The following is a 17671-nucleotide window of genomic DNA, read 5'->3' on the forward strand; positions in this document are numbered from 1 at the left end:
TTTTCTTTGCCTCACTGTCTTAATTTATATTTTATATCATAATATAACACATAATTAATAATATATAATACAAGATGTGATGTGGGAAATGTAATACAATATACTTTATACATATATATTTTGTAAACTATTTTATGAGATAATATTATTATATATAGCTCGTGCTGTCCTTAGTCACTCAGTTGTGTCCGACTCTTTATGACCCCATGAACTGTAGCCTGCCAGGCTCCTCTCTCCATGGGGATTCTCCAGGCAAGAATACTGGATTGGGTTGCCATGCCCTCTTCCAGAGAATATTCCCAACCCAGGGATCAAACCCAGGTCTTCCACATTGCAGGTGTATTCTTTACCATTTGAGCCACCAGGGAAACCCATTGTATATAGCTTATGTTAATCTGATTCTATCTATAATTATATTTATATATATATTTATGTATCTATTTCTGTATTCATTATAGCATTTATGCATGTAACTAGACTTACATACTATTCAAAAACAATAATAGATAAACACACGAGTAACATAATTTATATCTAAGATTTTCTATCAGGTCTGTGACTCATGACAGATTTGGATATATAATTTCTCAGCACATCTGTATATTTTGTGGCTGAACTCATAGACACCTTATGTCCCTAAACTACTGATCTTATTTATACTAATCTTTTCACTTCCTTTATTGTGTTGAAGCTGTGCGTTTATAAGATGACTAGCCTGAGAGCTACTGAGGGACAAGGAGGGACTTGGTCTGATTTACCTGCTTCTATTCCTGACTTTCAGCAAAAGATTGGTAAGTGGATCCAAAGTGAACCAATGCCAGCAGAGTTAGTCTTCATTATGGCACAAATCCTCTCCCTTCCATGAAGGCTTCTCTGATCACCAGTGCATAACCCTCTGTGGCTGTTGACTAATAACTGATTCCATGGTAAAGATAACATTCATTGAATGTTAGCTATATTCCAGGCTCTAAGTTAAATCATTGTTATTCAGTCTCTTAAGTCGTGTCCAAGTCTTTGTGACCTCATGGACTGCAGTATGCCAGGCTTCGCTGTCCTTCACGATCCCCCACAGTTTGCTCAAGCTCATGTTCATTGAGTTGATGATGCTCTCCAACCATCTCATCCTCTGTCACCCGCTTCTTCTCATGCCCTCAATCTTTCACAGCATCAGAGTCTTTTCCAGTGAGTTGGCTCTTTGCATTTTTAAAGCTGCTACCTTCAAAAGTTAACTCTTTCAAAAATTCCCTTAAAAACAATTTTGAGCTAAATCACATGTTCTGAAGATAATCTTTCTCATCAGGGTTTTTTCCAGTGAGTCAGCTCTTCACCTCAGGTGGCCAAAATATTGAAGCTTCAGCTTCGGCATCAGTCCTTCCAGTGAATATTAAGGACTGATTTCCTTTAGGACTGAATGGCTTGATCTCCTTGTAGTCCAAGGGACTCTCAAGAGTCTTCTCCCAAGGTATCTTAGGACTAGGAAGCTGAAACTCAGAGGGTTTTTATGACAGTCCAAGGCCACACAGTTGGTGTGACAGACTTGAGACTCACACATGAGGAGTCTGACTCCATAGCCCATGTCACTCAACTCTGTGAAAAACTGCCTCTCAAGGGTGAATCAGGTGTATACATGAGCAACACCCAAAGCTGGTGGTTTCTATCCCCATTCTTTGTAGTGTGCGTGGAATGATTTAAGTGCCCAGGCAAAGCCAGGTTGAAAAGCAAATATCCTACTTGTTTATTTGCTTAGAGTCTCCACTCTGCCAGTCTGTGCCTAACCAGTGAACTCCATTCCTCCAGCACATAATATTTAAATTATAGGCCCATCTCCCTGTTTTGTTAAAGTCTTCAAAATCCTGAATACTATTTGGGTTTTTATTCAGCACCAAGTAAGATTTTTATAAAACAAAACAGAATTTTAAATTTATCTTTCTCCCAAATTACCCCACCAGTCAATACTCAGTCTTGAAAGTGTTCTTTGTTGTCATCATTATATCAAAATTTTGTTTCCAAATAGGCCCTGGGCCATTCATTCAGTCTGAGTTACTAAGAGTACTCTGTGGGTTCCACATGCTGGCATGTAGGTAGGCCGAGTGTGATGAAATTCTGCGCTAAGCATAAGTCTGGTGCTCAAATTGATTTAAGTGATTTATACTAATTATCTAAAACAATGTGACCATGAACACTGGCAATGAAAGCTGTATCTTATTTTCTACTTTCTCTTGAAAATGTACAAGGAAGAAATGTGTTTGGCCAAGTTTACTCAATCACCATGTTTTTGACAAAGCTGCTTCCAGTTCAGAAGGATCATCTTTCCTGTCTCTTCCTTAAATACTTTGACAGCTAAGAGAGATACTTAGATAGTATATTAATTGCAATCACTAGAAAACTTTATCTGGTTCCTAATACTCAAATAACTTAATTTCAGAGAAAGTAAGCCTCAATATGGGACACAGCTAAAAGAAGCAAAGATAAAAGAGAAGGAATTGAAAAATAATGGAGGTTTTAGTGCCTGGGTCTCTCTACTTTGGCATCAGAAGAATCTGGTTTAAATTTTACTCTGAAACTTACTAGTTGAATAAGAACTCTGATCCTCAGTTGCTCTGAAAAATAAGTCTTATTTCAAGGGCCAGTTTTGATAATTAACTTATATTGTGGTCTCACAAATAATGTATAGTACAGATACAAACACAAACAAATCACTGGCAAATAATATCAGTAATCTTTTTCTCCTGATGATCCTGCATGATTGTACATTTTTGTTGCTTCACTTTTTTAAGGTTTTCAAATAGCTTAAAATAAAAATCAAACGGTTTAATGCTGCTTTGGAAAGAAACATATGGAAACTCAATCAGACAACCATATTAAAGGATCATCAGCAAAATTCTTTCCTCTCATCCTCAGAGCATCTTTGATGAAAAGGGAGGGTAAAGAGAAATTTTAGCTTTTAATTTTTGCCATAGCCTGAAAAGGATATTTACTTCAGGCCGAGTGACACTTTAACAAGTTACTTCTTCCAATAAGAGGTATTTTATATGCCAACCATATGTTTGAAACTTTAAAACATATTGTATAAATTGGCCAAAGTGAGACATGATTCCAGATACAATATAAAGTATTGCATACCTCTTTCACCAGAAGAAATAAATAGTAGAAATATTTCTAATTTAATTGTTTTTTGTTCAGAATATATACAGATGAGTTTTGAGACAAACTGCTCTCTAGTATTAATGAAGTTTTACACCAATTCATTATACTTGTATAACCTAATTTTAAGATCCTTTTTATATGTCATTATCTAAAGTGGACATTGATTTCTATAAGTAGTCCCATATTAGTTTGATTCTACTTCAGCAGTTTCAGGTGTTACATGCCATCAACATATGTTCTAAAATTTTTTTTGCATAGCATCCTGTTATGACAGGAGAAAAATCACTGCTCCATTCTTAATTGATACAACTGCCTTCACTGAGTTCTCTCCCATTCCTATAACTTCACTAAATTTAATTTTCATTTCCTTGGCAAAGTTTATTGATAAATGCTATTTTTGAAGCTGAATATATTTATTTCAATGGAAGTTTTTGTTTTAAGGATAATTTTAAACAATCTGGCCACCTGTTCTTTCTGTGAAATTAAAAAAAAAAAAAAGGCCTTAATTTTAAGATCAGTGGAGAGTAACAGCAAGAAAAGCATTCCTCATTCAAGAAACTTACTCTTAGCCAATTATTAATGATGTTTTTGGCTAGTTATTAATGCTATTTCCTTATGAATGCATACTCTCACTCCTTCCAGTATGTATATAAGGCAATTTTTAAAGCACACATGGTAATATTTCAGAAAATAACCTCCATGAGGAGATTAGGGTGACGGGAAGATAGAGGTGTGGGAAATAATACAAAGCCAGGGAAGAATGAGGCAAAAATTAAGATCTAGTTTTCTGAAAAAAAAATGACCGACACAGTTACAAGATGGATGGCCTGGAACATAAACAAATTTCTTAAAAATTGCAGCCTGTTCTGACACTGAGAGAAATTTTTCCTTCATGTCCTCATGAAAGAGCATCGTGTGATGTTGTCCTAAATGTCCCCGACACCATCCTATGACAAATACAGTCAAGTGCTTCATGGGACCACATGGCATAACATCTCTGGTATTTATTGAAGATATGGGAACAGTGCAGGCTCAATTAAATAGAGGTAATTATGCAAGACTAAATAATGTGATAGAGGTGTGGAGAAGTCAAATTACCTGGATGGAGCCAGGAAAATTTCCTGGAGGAATGGAAGTTCATACCTTTCAGCAGAACCTCAATAAATATGAATACAGTCACTGAGTACGTTTCTAAGCAAAATCATTTACTCATGGGCAAGGCCAATGATTTTTTAGACCTAAGAGAAACAGACAATCAATAATGCAAAAACTGCATCATGAAAATGGGAACACCAAATACCTGCTCAGTCAAAAGCACAATCTCAACTTAAGCCATTCAAAGAATACAGAATTTTGAACTATTTAGATTTTTCATGAACCACTTAAAAAAATTAGTGAAATTTTCCTTGGACCCTACACACTCAGGTTATTCCTTATAACTTAGATACATATACCTATTCACAATTCTTAAGTAGTCTTAAACCATTTTTTCTTAAAAAATTAGGTAACTTTCAGTTGTCTATAAAGTTCACTTCTAGTTCACCATATGCACCCATAGAAGAATGTTTTTCTTTCTCAGAGTGCAGTATAGAATGCACCTGGCATTAAGTTCAACCAAAACCAGTGCAAGTTAAAAGGACGATTAGAAAATGGTAGAAAATGAAGGGAGGACAATATAATCTTTATTAGTTTGTTAGAAATTATATTCTGGTAAGAGAACATCACTATGATTATATATTATGAATAACTGTAATCTTAGTCAAGCTACTTAACTGCTCTTTGTCTCAACATTCTTATCTATTCGATGGGAATAATAATGGATTTCATTCTTTGGTTGGGAGAAATAAATGAGATAATACATGTGATATTCCTAGCACAGTACTGACATGTAATAAGTGCTCATAATTAAGCTATTATCCATCAAGAAGGAAAACATCTGCATTTCAGTCTAATGGCTTATAACCAGTTCCTACTCATATCATTACAGTAAAATGAAAGCTAGAGGTAAAAACTGCAGCAACTTTATATCAGCAGATTTATCCACAGGATAATTTAAAACATTGTGATGGAATTTGTTGTTGTTGTTTATTTGCTAAGTCGTGTCTGACTCATTTGTGACCCCATGAACTGTAACCTACCAGGCTTCTCTGTCCATGGGGCATCACAGGCAAAAATACTGGAGTGGGTTGCCCTTTCCTTCTCCAGGGGATCTTCCCAACCCAGGGATAGAACTTGCATCTCCTGCATTGGCAGGCAGATTCTTACTGCTGAGCCACCAGGAAAGCCCAGATGATGGAATTGCTGGGTCTAAAATCTTTTTCTAACATATGTCCAGTGGATCCCAGATATTGTAGATTTTCAGAAATCACATAAGTCATCAGTCTGAAATATTAACTGTATATAATTTTCAAACCATTGAAAGAAATACTTTCCAACCACTGAGGAGGTAATGATTATACTACTACCAGTAGAAATTAATAAAGCTCTATTGAGATTCTAACCCTGGGAACCAAGGGTGGTTTGGCTCACTGACTAAATAAATCACTGGACTCATAAATGCAAGCCTTGCAGCCTTACAGCAATTCAAATGTGGCTTTCAGAAAAGCAGTTTAAATCACTACATATTATATTAGTTTTCTGTTGCTGCATTGAAAATTGCTATCTGGGTCAGGAAGATCCCCTGGAGGAGGAGATGGCAACCCACTCCAGTGTTCTTGCCTGGAGAATCCCCGTGGACAGAGGAGCCTGGCAGGCTATAGTCCATGGGGTTGCAAAGAGTCGGACACGGCTGAAGTGACTTAGCACACATACACACATAGCAGTTTGAAACTATACTCATTTTTAAGTTCATAGTTTCTGTGGATCAGAAGTTCAAGAATGACCTGACTGGGTTCTCTGCTTAAGGCCTCACAAGGCCGAAATAGAGGTGATGACCAGGGCTGTAACCTCATGTGGGTCTTGAAGTTTCTTGTATATTTAGAGATGGGTTTCCTCTACCCCCATATACTAGCTGGCTATCACCTTCTCTTCAGCTTAGAGACTTCCTGCATTCCTGCTCCGTATACCCATCTAACTTTAAAGCCAGAAACAGATCATTTCCCTTGCATTGAATTTCTTTCATGACTCCAATTTTATCCCTAACTTCAAGACACTGACTTTAAAGGGCTCATGAGTTTAGGTCAGGCTGACTAAGATAATCTCCCTTTTTAAATTTCAAGTATGCCGTAGAACATAACCTATTACAGGAGTGATATCCCAATATATTCATGATGTTAAGAATTGTAGAGAGCATGGATGCCTCCAGGAATGGGCCATTTAGGGCACATCTTAGAATTCTGCCTACCACATATATCAAAGGCCTTAAGTATTAATCATACCAAGTTTAGACCAAAGGGTCAACTATATTGGCATAAGTTGACAAGTCTTAGATTTTATAAGAAAGAAAATTGGCATTTAAAAGCAGTTATCCTGTCATTTTACAATTTTAGAATATCAAGTTGTCTTTTGTACAGATGAAACAAATTCTAGGCTAAATTATGCAGAACCACACTCTTGGCATCAAGTACAAAAAAAAAAAAACAGCTGAAGAATCTGATCCCCTTATTCTCAATGTGCATCATTTACTCTGAACTTTTTCATCAATGAGACCCTGTATGGGCGTGTTATCAGTGTTCACTCAAAAAGTATCCCATAAGATCAAGAACATGTGGAAACACTGCCTTTAATTTATAAAGATGAGATATATAAGTTTATTTGACCTTCCAGAATCTAAACTTCCAAGACTGCATCCAGGAAATTCATGCCATGTTAATCAGATTCTAGAATCCATTCACATGACTGGAACTGTTGGCTGTATTTCATATTTTCCCATAGGGAATTATATGGTAATTGCTTATAAGGAAATTTATAGTAATAATTTGTGAAGATCTGAACTAAAGTTCTTCTGAATTTTGTTCCTCTTGTCACCTTACTTTATCATATTGATTTAGTTGTTTTTTGATTTTTTCCATAGGTGGTAGGTGAGTGGATTGGTTGATTGATTTTTGCTACTGGACCTATTTCATAAATATCTTTTTAAAATTATATATCATTTATGTTTTCAAGTGTGTTATACTTTCATAACAGAAGCAGAAGATATAAAGAAGAGGTGGCAAGAATACACAGAAGAACTATGCAAAAAAGATCTTCATGACTCAGATAACCACTATGGTGTGATCACTCACCTAGAGCCAGACATCCTGGAATGTGAAGTCAAGTGGGCCTTAGGAAGTATATCTATGAACAAAGCTAGTGGAGGTGATGGAATTCCAGTGGAGCTATTTCAAATCCTGAAAGATGATGCTGTGAAAGTGCTGCACTCAATATGCCAGCAAATTTGGAAAACTCAGCAGTGACCACAAGACTGGAAAAGGTCAGTTTTCATTCCAATCCAAAAGAAAGGCAATGCCAAAGAATGCTTAAACTACCACACAATTGCACTCATCTCACACGCTAGCAAAGTAATGCTCAAAATTCTCCAAGCCAGGCTTCAGCAGTACATGAACCATGAACTTCCATGTGTTCAAGCTGGATTTAGAAAAGGCAGAGGAACCAGAGATCAAATTGTCAACATCTGCTGGATCATTGAAAAAGCAAGAGAGTTCCAGAAAAACATCTACTTCTCCTTTATTGACTACACCAAAGCCTTTGACTGTGTGGATCACAACACACTGTGGAAAATTCTTCAAGAGATGGGAATACCAGACCACCTGACCTGCCTCTTGAGAAATCTGTATGCAGGTCAAAAAGCAACAGTTAGAACTGAACATGGAACAACAGACTGGTTCCAAATAGAGAAAGGAGTACGTCAAGGCTGTATATTGTCACCCTGCTTATTTAACTAATATGCAGAGTACATCATGTGAAATGCCGGGCTGGATGAAGCACAACCTTGAATCAAGATTGCCAACTTTATGGCAGAAAGCAAAGAAGAACTAAAGAGCCTCTTGATGAAAGTTTAAGAGGAGAGTGAAAAAGTTGGCTGAAAACTCAACATTCAGAAAACTAAGATCATGGCATCCAGTCCCATCACTTCATGGCAAATAGATGGGGAAACAATAGAAACAGTGACAGACTTTATTTTGGGGGGCTCTAAAATCACTGCAGATGGTGACTGCAGCCATGAAATTAAAAGATGCTTGCTCCTTGGAAGAAAAGCTATGACCAACCTAGACAGCATATTAAAAAGCAGAGACATTACGTTGCCGACAAAGATCTGTCTAATGAAAGCTATGGTTTTTCCAGTAGTTATGTATGGATGGGAGAGTTGGACTATAAAGAAAGCTGAGCGCCAAAGAACTGATGCTTTTGAACTGTGGTGTTGGAGAAGACTCTTGAGAGTCTCTTGGACTGCAAGGAGATGGACTGCAACCAGTCCATCCTAAAAGAAATCAGTCCTGAATATTCACTGGAAGGACTGATGCTGAAGCTGAAACTCCAATACTTTGGCCACCCAATGCGAAGAACTGACTCATTGGAAAAGACCCTGATGCTGGGAAAGATTGAAGGTGGGAGGAGAAGGGGACGACAAAGGATGAGATGATTGGATGGCATTACCAACGCGGTGGACGTGAGTTTGAATAAGCTCTGGGAGTTGATGATGGACAGGGAAGCCTGGCACGCTACAGTCCATGGGGTTGCAAAGAGTCAGATATGACTGAGCAACTGAACTGAACTGATAGAACATTTATATCTATATTTCTATCTATACCTATGTCTATCACCTACCTAAAGCCAGTTTTCTGATGATGACTTTGCTGCAAAGGATTATTTTATCAGTGATGATTTGTGTATTTTAAGCAACTACGAGGTGTTGTCCGTGACTCTCTGGAACCCTCTGGTGTTTAGGTTTCTGAGCTTGGGTAGGCCATTATGAAAATTAGAAATGTTTGCCTGAAATAAGGGCTAGAGTATGTAAGGGTATAATGTCACCCATTCAGTACCTTATGGATAGGTTCTTATTCTAGAATAAGCAAACATGAGGAAAGGTTGTCTACTAAATCATCTCTATATGGATATATTGATTAGCTTAATTTTCTTTATGGCAGGAAGAACTTTAGACTTTCATGAGAATGTATAGGGCCTCTTGGGCAACAACAACAAAAAAATCCTGACAGTGAGGAATAACTTAAAAGCAGTCTTCAGATGAAGTTCACTTCCTTCACAGTTTGCCCAGGGTATTAAAAAATGTGAAAGTGTTACTTCTGCCACCTCATGGACTGTAGCCCACCAGGTTTCTCTGTCCATGGACTTCTCCAAGCAAGAATACTGAAGTGGGTGACCATTTCCTTCTCCAGGGGATCTTTTCAACCCAAAGATCGAACCCAGGTCTCCTGCATTGCAGGCAGATTTTTTTATCATTTGAGCCACAAGGGATGCTTAGTCTTAAAAGGTGTTTTCTCTATTGTGCATCTGTTCTTCTGAAGTGAATAAATAGTCCCTTGAAGCCAAATTCCTCAGCTCCACTTAAAATAGAGAATTCACTTATGGTACTCACCAATCCTATGAAATACTTTTTGGAAGAATGACAAATAAGTTTAAAATCTTTATTTTAGTAGATAACTGCAAATATACACTGTGGTTTTTCAAAAAATTTATGCAAGATGGAAAAAGGAGCAGGGCAGATGAGTTAAGTGCTGAAAACTTTCTTGTAATGCTCTCCATTGATGCAATAGCGATATAGACATCACATTTATTGCAAGATAGATATTAACAACTATAAATTCTCTACAGAAAGCCCCCTTCATATAATAGAAGGCACACAGTGAAATGAATCAACAGTGAATATTAATAAAGATTTAAAAACAGTCATAACCAAATGTTCAGAAGAAAAGTCTCCTGCTGTCAAGCCTGAAATTTCACTAAAAAAAAAAAAGACAGAGGGCAAACAAGAGAAAGACAGTAAAAGAATAGGGTGGGGAGAAGATATAAAAATATTGTACAGTGAAAATCTAACTGTATTTAATAAGGCAATAAAAAGAAAGATGAGAACATTTACTATCTTAAAAAGGATGTATCTAAGTCTCATACAATTTAAATACATGCTTTTGTTTAAATATTTCATGTCCCTAGTTATCAAAAGTTATTCTAAGGAGATTTGCACTCGAATGACTGCCCCAAATATGTTCTGATTCTGCAGAGGTGATGTAATTTCCCTTTTGGCTTATTTGCACTTAATTAGTTTTTGTCAATGTTGTATGTTTGTTATACTCCAACATTTCAAGGTCTGCTTGTTTTCTGATTCAGAAAAAATTAGTCTGTATCCTTTAGTTATATAAAAAGCCTACCATTTAATTAGGAACATGTCATATTAGATTTAGGTAATGGTCTGTAACCTTGCCAATGCCTACATTACTGCTGAGAGTAATCAGTCATTTAGGGAAGCATATTTCCACTTGGAAAACAGTAAAGTTTCAAACCATTGTCCCTTTTTTGCATTCTTTTAGTTTTATTCTATTACATTTTAATCTCTCACATCTTTTTTCTTCACTTCAAACTTCCCAAACTTCTTTATCATTATAGGTGTACTATTTGAATTCACCTTTCTCTCACTGATTGCCTCTTTCTCTGTTCTAACTTGATAGAAACTCTTATTTTTCAACTTTATGAGGAGATATAAAGAAAATGAAGTATAAAAAAGAAAATAGTCTTCCAGTGTTAACTTCCATCACATTGAACATGTTCTGGAGAAAATGTTAATACAAAATTATTAATTTGGAACATTTCAGTGTATGTTCCCAGTTGCTCAGTCCTGTCCAACTCTTTGCAACCCCATGAACTGCAGCCCACAAGGCTCCTCTGTCCGTGGGATTTTCCAGGCAAGAATACTGGAGTGGGTTGCCATTTCCTCCTCCAGGAGATCTTCCAGAACCAGGGATCGAACCCACATCTCCTGCACTGGCAGGCAGTTCTTTCCCACTGAGTCACCTGGGAAGCCAGAACCATCTCTACTCCTAAGTAAACAAAAATCTATTTGAAGAGAAGAAACCCCAATAATCCCTCATATAATGCTTTAAAAAGGCTCAGGAGTTGGAGGAATCGGTTACCTCAGCTCGCCCCACTGGGATGTTCTCGTAGCTGTACAGATGATCCAGGTCTTCTAAGGTGGCATCGTAGTTTTCTGAGTCGTAGTTAATGGATTCTAGAGTTGGGGCGGTCACAGCAGCGCCCAAGATGACAAGTCCCACAATGAGGCTTGCTAATGCTTTCATTTTTCAAACTCTCCTAATCATAAAACATTGAAACACATAAATGTTTAATTGCTAATAACTTATGAATAGCTTGCACTAAATAGGAATTATAGAGCACCATCAATACTGAGAAACTCAAGCTGGTAGTTTTCTTTCAACGGATAATTTATCACATAACATGTGTAACTGTGTGGATTCTGAGGACTATTGATGCCAGGTCTTCTAATTAATTCACAAACCTACCCACATTTTTGCAGTAGATATTGTAATTACAATAAATCGATTTTATTTTATAAAGAAACTTGGAGAAAAAGAGATACAGAAAGACTGTGATAAACTTAGGTGGCTCAGACGGTAAAGAATCCACCTGCAATGCAGGAGACCTAGGTTCAACCCCTGGGTTGGGAAGATCTCCTGGAGAAGGGAACAGCTACCCACTCCAGTATTCTGGCCTGGAGAATGCATGGACTGTATGGTCCATGGGATCACAAACAGCTGGACACGACTGAACAACTTTCACTTTATTCACAAAAGCCTTCGCATTATCTAAGTTTCCCCACTTACTAAGCATGAAGTTATTTCATCAGCTCCGGGATGCAGAGCTGATGATGATGATGATAATTACTATAACTCTCAGACCATTTTAAAAATGAGGAAACCAAGACAGAGTTGGCTAGTAATACAACTAAGACTGTTTCTTGTACATTTAAGCCCAAGTCTTTTTCCAGACAAAATAATGAAGGCTTTTTTTTTTTCCCTTTTACTTCTTGGTTGCCGCTGGGTGTCATTAATACATACATAATTTAATATGTACATACATAAAATTAATATTTCATGCAATATTTTCAAAATTTGTTCTTAACTAAATGGAGGAGATAAGAAAAAACACTTTTCCTTTAGTCCTTGGTGTTTTATTTCAATTCTTAATGGCTACTTAAAGTTTAGATTCAGAATCAATGGGAATACATGTTTAAAAGTCACCATTTAGCAAGATTTCCTTAGAGGAGCATTTGCACACACACAAGATTAGAGCAATCTTTTGCAATTCTTTAATTAATATAATCCTTATTTTCCATGATAACATCACGTTTTTGGGGGAATCAGTCAATATCTTATAATTTTAATTATTTTAATTCTGTGTATACTCCTTTGAATACATTGTAGTTTAGAAAAAAATCTCTTAGTATAATTTTAAATGTTTAAATTAAGCCTATCAAAAGTGTTACTTCATGATCATTTATAGAGGAACAAAGTATTTGGAAAGCTTTTTATCAAGCATGTCTAATTTTAAAGGTTTCGTATTTCAGATACACTTCTTTGATTTACTTATGAACAGTACGTGTGGTGTTTGTACCTACGCAGACATATAAAAAGGAATTCATGGTAAATATTACCTTTAAACTTGAATGCATTAGCAGACCAACTGACCTTCAGTTACTTGAAAGAAAGTCTTTATGAAGCAGGTTTAGGCAGAAGCATATGAAATTCCTCTGAGAATAAGAAGTAGTACAAGGAGCTCCTTTTTATCCCCTCCTATGCTGTTTTCAAATAAATTTTATTCACACAGGATAAACTAAGCCTCTATTCTACTTGCCTTTGCAGAAGGTTTTGCACAGTCTCAGATTTGAAACTGTATTATGCAATCACCAACAAAGTCCTGCTTAATAAAACAGTGTGATTTGCAAATCTCTCAACAACCAATCTCCATATTCAGGTGGGAATCAGTAACAATGGACACCACTAATCTAAGAAGTATATATTTTCCTTGTACATTTCTGGTGAGTTTCATTGTTCAAAAAAATTATGCACTTGCTTATTTTTTCTCACTTTTATACTCTATATTTGATTATGAAGATCTGCATATTAGAAGTTACTTGCATTTGATGTATCCCCTAAAGCTATCACCAATAAGGCAGTCTGTTAGCCTTGGAAATATGAAGAACACACATCCATGTGTAGATAAAAAGCATATCTCTTACTTCAAATACTTACATTAGTATTTAATGTAGTGGCTTGTTGAAACTTTGAACTTATTATCTACTTTATGCCATCTAATGATATTTTAATAGCATATACCTATATAAAGCTTTAAAATATATAGCTTAAAAAGGCATTCTAATTGCACAATTCCAATATGATCATCAGTACATTTTAAACACCTAATTTTTGTAATTTTCTTCTTTTGCATGATATTTCAATCAATAACAACCAACAGTGCCTGTCAATACTAGCAAAGAACGTGTTCTGTATCAGGGCACCTGATTTAAGGAATATATTGGAAACAACTATAATTTTATTGGCATCTGTCATGGCTATTAAGATAAACTGTTTCACTGTATGTTATGAATTCCTAAGCTAATTCAGAATTTTGGATTTTCCAAGAATAATATAAATATAAAAGGAGCAAACTAAACCCAATCCATTGAAGTTCACCAAAATATTAAAGCAAGGTGAATTATTTTTTTCAAAGGTTGTTATAGTAGGAAAAAAAGTCTATAACCCAAGAAGAAGGCAAGTGTAAAAACTTACCTTTGGCTCCGACTTGTTGAAATGGCACGCAGGGACTGAGGATGCCGTCCCAGTGGTATTTGCCCCTGACCAATGGTTGTGAATTCTGGTCTGTGGGAGGTGGAATTTATAATTTATACTCAGTTTTCTGTTTGGAAAAGCTCACCTTGGGAAATGCTTCTTAGTCTTTTAAAAAACCCAAATTATTTTATAATCACTCAAATTAAGCAGCAGAAGCCAAATCACATAGTACATAAAGCTCCTGAAATTATGTTAAAGGAATTCTGATTGCAGATGTATCACCTTAAAAATTTTAAATGGAATAAGTTTGTTTTAACATATCTTGTCTACAACACATTCACCAGTTAAGGGAAGACATTAATGTACACAGTGATACTATAAATGGATATTTCAGAAATGTTCTAAGAAGAAAGAATTTTACCAAACCTTGCATATCTTGAATTGTTTTTTTTCGATTTTCATTGACATTAACTGAAATTTAGTAAATGTTTCAAAAACCTTACCTATATAATGTTGGGTAAGGAGAAGAAACAAAAGAAAACAGATTATTTTGATTGCTTGGAATGCTTTGAGGGCAAACAATAACCTCTTGCATGATTATCTTTTTAAAAAATTATGCCCAGAAGTAAAGCATAAATATGATCTGAGTGTTTTGAAAAGAAGGCTCCTTTTCTTCTCTTTTATCTATCTGAGCTCAAAAAATCAAATTACGTTAAAAACTTTTTTGCCCCAGAATACAAGATTTATTTTAGGCTTTTGGTAGCTGACGTGTTTTGTGAAGCTGGGTTTTACTACATGTATATAGAGAAAATATATTTGTATTAAATTTCTCTTCTTCACATACAGATGGCTAACAAACACATGAAAAGATGCTCAACATCACTCGTTATTAGAGAAATGCAAATCAAAACCACAATGAGGTACCATTACACGCCAGTCAGGATGGCTGCTATCCAAAAGTCTACAAGCAATAAATGCTGGAGAGGGTGTGGAGAAAAGGGAACCCTCTTACACTGTTGGTGGGAATGCAAACTAGTACAGCCGCTATGGAAAACAGTGTGGAGATTTCTTAAAAAACTGGAAATAGAACTGCCATATGACCCAGCAATCCCACTTCTGGGCATACACACTGAGGAAACCAGATCTGAAAGAGACACATGCACCCCAATGTTCATCGCAGCACTGTTTATAATAGCCAGGACATGGAAGCAACCTAGATGCCCATCAGCAGACGAATGGATAAGGAAGCTGTGGTATATATACACCATGGAATATTACTCAGCCATTAAAAAGAATTCATTTGGACCAGTTCTAATGAGGTGGATGAAGCTGGAGCCCATTATACAGAGTGAAGTAAGCCAGAAAGATAAAGAACATTACAGCATACTAACACATATATATGGAATTTAGAAAGGTGATAACGATAACCCTATATGCAAAACAGAAAAAGAGACACAGAAATACAGAACAGACTTTTGAACTCTGTGGGAGAATGTGAGGGTGGGATATTTCAAAAGAACAGCATGTATACTATCTATGGTGAAACAGATCACCAGCCCAGGTGGGATGCATGAGACAAGTGCTCCGGCCTGGTGCACTGGGAAGAGCCAGAGGAATCGGGTGGAGAGGGAGGTGGGAGGGGGGATCGGGATTGGGAATACACGTAAATCCATGGCTGATTCATATCAATGTATAACAAAACCCACTGGAAAAAAAAATAATAATAATAAAAAAATAAAATTAAATAAAATTAAAAAAAAAATAAATTTCTCTTCTTCACTTTCACTCACACTGCAAAAGTTCTAGAGAAAACTAAAACGTGCCTCTGGTATTCTGGTATGTCTTCTGTAAATCTAGGCATCTGGCTCTCACCTGTACACCAGGAATCTTTCCTTCATGACCAGAGGTGAATAGCTTCCCTGGATTTTGAGAGCAGGTTCGGTCCTGGACAAACTGACGGAGGAGATAGTCTGTCTTCAGAACACTCATTCCCCTTTCTGGTTTGCGCTGATATTTCGTCCTTCAGACTGCTTTGCCCATCTCTTCAGGGCACTCTCAGTCATTATCCCCATCATCTGTACCTGGTTGCAAATAATTTGTTCTCAGTGTGAATTATTTTTCTCAGGATCAGCTTTATTGATAATGGAAGCAGTGATAAAATGTAAAGTATGAAATCTACAAAGAACTCTGGAACAGTAGTGAGGCCATCTTGGAGGCAGTGATTTCCTCCTGGCAGCCGTGCATGCCAGGTCACGTAGATGTGCTCACCACGTCATCTAGAGGCTACTTTCAGAGCATTTCTGGAAAGAGGCATTTCTGTCCTTCAAACCAGGCATCCCCAACCCCAGGGCCACACCTGTTAGAAACTCACCTGTTAGAAATTTACACAGCAGGAGGTGAGCAGCAGGCAAGCAAGCAAAGCTTCACCTGCTCCCCATCACTAGCGTTATGTCTGAACTGTCCCCTACTCTTCCCACAGAAAAAGTGTCTTCCACAAAAACCACCCCTTGATGCCGAAAAGGTTGGGAACTGCTGTTTTAAGTTATTGATGTTTCAGTGATGTCTTTCATAGGCCCCAGAACACTCTCCACAAATTCAGTTTTTTCATGATGATTTCATAGCCGAATTACTTCTGTTAGATATAGAATTAACACTATATTGACAATTACTAGTCTTAATATAGAATTGAAAGCAAAAATGATCATCTGTGAGTCTTCTTCCAAGTTCTCTTTCCTTATAAAAATGGAAATCGTCATACTGAGTGAAGTCAGACACAGAAAGACAAATATCATATGATATTGCTTATATATGGAATCTTAAAAAAGGGTACATGTGAACTTATTTATAAAACAGAAGTAGAGTCATGGATGTAGAAAACAAGCTTATGGTTATTGGGGGTAATGTGAGGAGGGATAAATTGGGAGATTGGGATTGCCATATACACACTACTATAAATAAAATAGATAACTAATAGAATCTACTGTTAAGGCACAGGGAACTCTACACTCTGCGATAGCCTATATGGAAAAATAATCTAAAAAAGGGTGAATATATGTATATGTATAACTGAGCCATTTTTCTGTATACCTGAAACTAATGCAACTTTGTAAATCAACTATACTGCAACATTTTTTTTTTTTAAGGGACAATTCTTAAAGTACTTTCTCTTCTTCTTATCTGGACCCTCTCCAATATTTCAAAACTGTTTTGAACTGTGGGAGCTCAAATTTGTAACAGCCTTCTGAGGATCTAATCTCCACTGAACAATGAGGGAGGATTAATTACCAGTTCTAGCCTTTCATATCCCTGGTAAATATCTTCTAGTTTCATGATAATTTTCTTAATAGGGCCTGAACTTGGTTATCAGATATGCTCAGGAGATCAGTTATTATGACTACTTGTATTATCTAGTAACTGAGGCCTTATGGCTTTATCCCTTTTAAGTCCCAAAACATTTTATCAATACAAATCCTTTTGGCCATAACTCTCTACACAGTTAATTAAATACCATTCTTCTTGCTGAGACAGAATTAATTTTTCAAACAGAATGGTCTTGTGCTACTGATTCCCTTCTCTGTTCTATAGTCACCCTGAGGGCTGCCCACAACTCTCTGCCCTTGTTATCAGCTCCCAAAGACCACATCAGGAAGACTCAGCAGGAGGGTATAGATATCCCACTCCACTGATTATAAGGGATAAAACCATTGCTTGCATGATTAGCTCTGAAGAATTCCCTTCTTGCCTCAAATACCTAGTCATCATCAGAC

The 17671-nt window shown here is 36.6% G+C and overlaps 1 protein-coding gene across 3 annotated transcripts in view; it reads right to left on the reverse strand.

Moving 5' to 3' along the window:
- EPYC (epiphycan) overlaps positions 1-13994 on the reverse strand; it is a 39840-nt gene extending 25846 nt beyond the window's left edge. The window contains exons 1-2 of one of the 3 annotated variants that reach the window (XM_043880980.1): positions 13905-13994; positions 11232-11409 (exon numbers count right to left, since the gene is read on the reverse strand). In XM_043880980.1, the coding sequence (XP_043736915.1) occupies positions 11232-11396 (165 nt within the window). In that variant the 5' untranslated portion in view covers positions 11397-11409; positions 13905-13994. Of the gene's footprint in view, positions 1-11231; positions 11410-12769; positions 12925-13904 lie in introns of those variants that run through there. The other 2 variants (XM_043880990.1, XM_043881001.1) reach the window with 2 other exon arrangements.
- Between the last annotated feature and the right edge of the window lie 3677 nt (positions 13995-17671).

The sequence above is a fragment of the Cervus elaphus genome, chromosome 3, assembly GCF_910594005.1.
Source record: "Cervus elaphus chromosome 3, mCerEla1.1, whole genome shotgun sequence".
NCBI classification, from domain to species: Eukaryota; Metazoa; Chordata; class Mammalia; order Artiodactyla; family Cervidae; genus Cervus; species Cervus elaphus.